Below are 5338 nucleotides of genomic sequence, written 5' to 3'. Positions count from 1 at the left end.
TTGAAACTACTCATCGTCAGCCATATCCAAGATATCAGAGGAAAAGTACTGAATATGAGGACATCATACAGAGAGTTGATTACCTTCACTGTTCAGGTCTTGATTTTAGTAAAGCCGAAAAGCAGAGTAAAAGTTTTGAACCATTCTCTCAGTCCAGAGTTGATTTTTTAGAATGGATGGTGAACTGTAACAATGTCTTCCGAAAAACACAATCTGCGAAATGTCGACTCATTTTATCTATTTTATTTGCTGCATATACAAAAGAAGCCGTTTTAGGGTTCACAAAGAGAAAAATTTCTTTGTTTATTGATCTCTGCATGGATTACGCTTTTGAAAATGAAAACCACATATTAGTTTTAGAGCTTGTAAGGTCATATTTTCTCAAATTCGATTTTAATTTGGAAAAACTGTTTAAAGGTAGAGAAATAAGTTCTGTTGTCTTGGACACACTTTTGCAAACAGCGAAATCTATGCTTTTAAGCAAATGCCCAAGGCTTCAACAAAATACGATCAGTCTATCGTTATGTTATGACTGCAGTCAAGAAAGTAGGCTTGTGATGATGATGTCATACAAAGGTATCATTGAAATGAAAGATGGAATTCCGGAGAAAGCCATGGGGGTTAATATTGTACTGTATAACTATACACAACCATCTGATGAAGCATATACTGTCTTTAATTCCTTTGTGGCTTCTTGCTCCGCGATAAATTTGCCTGCAATTACAGAAAAAGATGCAAGAAAGCTTTTTAAAAAGCATTCCAACCTCACTCTCATATCGGCATCCCCATTTAAATCAACGGGATATTTAAAGGGAAAGCATAGGGTTGTCGAAAAACCATGCATTAGTCTATTATGTTTACATAAAGGATATATTCCTATTGGAGAAAGAGAGTTTCCAAAACAAATCCATGGCTTTGGAGTAGACGTGCAGGAGGGATTTTGTTTTCTAGGAAGTGGTAGGTCAATAGACTTTGGAGGACATATTCGTCGTGCCAGAGGAATAAACACGCCTGGAAATGGAAGCATTGGGGGTTTTATTGATTTGCAAAATGATGCAGTTGGTTTAATAACATGTGCCCATGTTGTGTTTTCAACAGATGAATTGATAATACCGAATAGTGAAATACAGAAGTATGTACTTGGCAATGGTATTGATTTAAAAGTAGAATTCTTTGATAAAAATCAGCATAATTTTCAAGTGTGTGGTAACATTGTGGATAAATGTTTTCCATTATCATCTAATAACAATTCAGTTGATGCTGCTTTGATAAAACTTGACCCAGCTGTGAACGAATTTGGATTTCCCTTAACACTTGCCAATCAACTATATTCAGCAGGTATGTTGAAAGTATATTTTTAGAAAGATATAACATTACTTGTTTAGATTTCAGATGACCACCCCTGATCTGGTGTGCCTTTGTTGCAAACTCTTTAATGCGCTTTCTTTGCAAACATTTTTGCTAGCTCTGTTGACATATGTACATACTTTGCTAGTTTTTTCTACCCCTTTCGCTTGAAAAACGGGGGAATATAGTGACAGGGGTGTACATCCGTCTGTCCGTTACACTTTGGGATAGCCATTCTTTATCCGAAACTTTCCTTACCCCACTGAATGCAGTTGAATCGATTTTTAAAATCTAATTGACAAAATGTCATTGTGCTTCTCCTATATATTTTACTTTTTTATCGGAAACATATTCGGGGTTTCCAGTAGCAACAGATGGACAGTGCCATTCTTTCTATTATGCAGAAGTTATCCATCTCTTATCTGCAACTCTTCCTATACCACTAATAAAAAGTCTAATTTACATTTTGATTGGACAGATATCTTGGCTCTCCAAAAAACAAACATACTTTGTCATAATAGCCATATGTGGGGAGGGGTTATTTTTTATACGCTCGCCTTAAGGCAGTATGTACTATGATACGGCGTTCACGTCCGTTCGTTTATCCGTCTATCTGTCTGTTAGCTTTTTCGTGTCTGGCTCATAACTTAAATACTCTGAGGTCTAGAATATTCAAACTTATCCTAACCAAAAAAAAACTATAGTTATCTATAGTTTATTATAGTTAACTAAAGTTAACTATAGTGATAACTTTGACACTATGAAAACTTTGATTTACTACAGTGATAACTTTGACACTTTGATTTACTAAAGTGATAACTATGAAAACTTTGATTTACTATAGTGATCACTATGAAAACTTTGATTAAATATGGTGAAAACATTGATTTACTATAGAGATAACTTTGAAAACTTTGATTTACTATAGTGATAACTTTGACACTATAACGATCACTTTGAAAACTTTGATTTACTATGGTGATCACTTTGATACTTTGATTTACTATAGTTAACTATAGTATTTTTTGTTAAGGTATCTTGGGTAGAAGGTGTGTCACACATTAAAAGTAGGTCCCTGTGACTTTTGAGTAAGATGATATGGCCAAATATGGCAAATTCCTGATCAGCTAATAACTGGAAAACTATTAGATCTGAAATTATCAATCTTTGTCAATTAATTCATTTTAGAAAGAAGGTGTGTCGCATCCTTCCTAAATGTACTGTGACTTTTAATTAAGGTTATTTTATTAAAGAAAATATGTTTTAACTCTTAAGTTACACAATCCTAACAGATGCAAGAGCATTGCATTGCATTATCCTTATGAAAATATATACATTTTTTCATGATACACTTTATAGCAGACTATAACAAATATAATACTTCATTTATGTCATTAATAAAAGAACGTATCTTAGACGAAATGTCAGTTGAAGTGTAGACCGTCACCGGTTCGAGATTTACACGATTTCCAGAATCAAAACATGAAGGCTTGCGAAGAGAAGTGGATGTAAGCGAAAGCCTGTCCACTTCTCTAAAGAGAATAGTGTATGACCCGCGCACATCTACCACCAACACTATCGGTCAAGCAAACAATAAAATACACTCAAACAGCGCAAAGTGTGACAGTACTCGACAGTACTCTTGTTTTTGCTTTTCTTTTAAACGTCTGGTACTCGACAGAATAAGAAAGCACGCCCCCTGGATGACTATAACGATCACATGAAGTTGTAATGTCTTCAAATTAGACGTACCTCGTGTAAACAGTGGTCAGCGTGCGGGTATCAAAATACAACTGACTCGCTAAGCTGACCACGTGACGTTATACCATGCTTGGCTAGGCGAAATTTATTAGTACAATGGCCAGTGCGTGGATCTAAAAAATTTTTACAATAAAGGAAGTTCACAAGCATTTAATTCTTATAGAATCCTCTACATAAATACCCGCATTAAATACATAAATACAATTATTATTCTAATAATTGTTGTTTTCTTGCATTCAAAGCTGTTAATGATAAGTGGACAATATTTGAAGGGCGTATAATATAATGTGGCGATGCACTTTATTGAGGTCAGTGTTTTCAGTACCTCTAGTTTCAGTTTGCCTCCACAGCTTGACAATTTTGAAGTCTTTCGAAGAGCCATTGTTCAATATTAGCCAATCGTGCAAGGAATCTTAAATGTATCTTGGGAAATTATCCAATGAAGGACTACGCACTGTTGAATTAATCAAGTTTCACGATTATGATAGTGAAAACAGTCTTTAACAAATTGTAAATTACATGTGCATGTAAGTCAAAAAATCCTATTCCAATATAAGGCTGACTGTGTTCTGTCGTGAGATACTCGTGATACTCAAGTATCCATCAGGTTTCATTATCTCTAATTTTTCTCTTTAACATATTTTTGTGTTTGTCATTATCAAACATGACAAATAAATGAAATGAGCATTACAATATCATTAAATTTATTACTCTAAAGAATTTTATTTTGATTCCAGGATTTGACCCAAATAAGCCACCCGTATTTACTGGGGAGGTTGTTAATGTGCCAGATCCTACAGTAAGCAGCAGAATTCCTGGAAAATTAGACAGTGTCATTAAATATGGAAGTAAAACGGGATTCACGATTGGAAGTCTCTACTTTAATGGAGCGCATATCCGTTTTGTAAATGAAACAGGAGAATTGCCTGATAAAACACCTGTTCATATGTGCAACCAAATTGAAATTCAAAGCCTACCTCATGGAATATTTTTTGAACCTGGTGATTCTGGAGCCTTTGTCTTTTGTATCAACCCAGATAAGACACTTAGCTGTATTGGGATGGCTATAGGCTCCACCTCTAAAGGGTCCTGTTTTGTAACACCAATGGTTCGAATATTAGATTCATTTGGTCTCCGTCGCGAATTAAAGCCATCTTCTTCATTAGTTGCCTCTGGAAACAACCCTATAGCGTCGGGAAATCCTTCAAAGTCAGAGTTAGCCCAGCAAAGTAATGCTTCATCCGAAGTTAATTTAGAACAAATACTGTTGAAATTGCAAATGTCAGTAACGAGTATGCAAACATCAATAACCGATGTTCAAAATCAACAAAGGAGCATTCAGTCTTCATTAAACAATGTGCAAACAGACGTTAAAAGTTTGAAGGAAACGAACGAAAAATTTCAAACAGAAATTGGAACTTTGAGAACACAATTTCAAACAGAAACTGAAAATTTGAGAACAGAAGTAGGAAATTTGAGAAGTCAAGTTCAAGCAGAAGTAGGAAATTTAAAGACTCAAGTTCAAGAATTTAAAAATGAATTTCAAACAAAGTCATCAGGAAGTTCGCTTGATATCAATCAGAATTAAAATAATGTGTTTTGTTTTGGTGAACTTCCTTTCCTGAACCTTATACAGAGTTGATATATACGTGAACAGATGTTATCTTTGTCAATTTTGTGTATTACGGATATCTCAAAGTAGTGTACAGTACTGTTGTTCCAATTCGAATTACATATTATTGATTTGTAAATTTACATGTATTTTTATTTCATGCACTTATTTGCGAAAAAATGCAGTTCGTGGAAATTTAATTCTTGTCATATAGGTATAATAATAACTTCAATTGATTTCTTAAATTATCTGTTCTAGATCTCTTTCTATACCTTCATCACATTTGTGTCATTATACTCCGTTTAATTATATGTGCTTAGAATTGCACTACGAGGACTGTCGATAAAGTTCTTGGATACATACCTTAATTATAACAACGATGATATGAATGTACGCGTACATTAATATTTTAATAAATACTATAGAAAATTGCCTAAAGCAGTATCCACTGTTCTACAACGTTTAACATTGTCAGCAGAAATACCTTGTATATTCAAGACGATGATACATGTAAGCTTATGATAACGCTTTGAATAAGGGATGTCGGATTTTCAGCATTTTACAGAGGTCTTCCTCTTTTTCATGTGTGTCAAAAATTGTACACAACAAAAAATGTTT

The 5338-nt window shown here is 34.2% G+C and overlaps 1 protein-coding gene across 1 annotated transcript; it reads left to right on the top strand.

Moving 5' to 3' along the window:
* Nucleotides 1–248: 248 nt before the first annotated feature.
* LOC133202077 (uncharacterized) lies at nt 249–4811 on the top strand. Its single transcript, XM_061337858.1, has 2 exons — nt 249–1338; nt 3846–4811. Exons 1-2 carry the CDS (start codon nt 318–320, stop codon nt 4694–4696), a joined length of 1872 nt encoding a protein of 623 aa, XP_061193842.1. The 5' UTR covers nt 249–317; the 3' UTR covers nt 4697–4811.
* Nucleotides 4812–5338: the final 527 nt, after the last annotated feature.

This window comes from Saccostrea echinata, unplaced genomic scaffold, assembly GCF_033153115.1.
Source record: "Saccostrea echinata isolate AGI-Se365-2 ecotype Australia unplaced genomic scaffold, CSIRO_AGI_Sech_v1 ptg000046l, whole genome shotgun sequence".
NCBI lineage: Eukaryota > Metazoa > Mollusca > Bivalvia > Ostreida > Ostreidae > Saccostrea > Saccostrea echinata.
Note: the sequence above shows the minus strand (reverse complement) of the source record. Positions and strands in the feature narration are given on the sequence as shown.

Excerpts from the sequence above, each read along its gene's own strand:
- LOC133202077 (XM_061337858.1), top strand. The coding sequence starts at position 318 with ATGGATTACGCTTTTGAAAATGAAAACCACATATTAGTTTTAGAGCTT. Across the intron at positions 1,339-3,845 it reads CAATCAACTATATTCAGCAG|GATTTGACCCAAATAAGCCA; the intron begins GTATGTTGAAAG and ends TTTTGATTCCAG.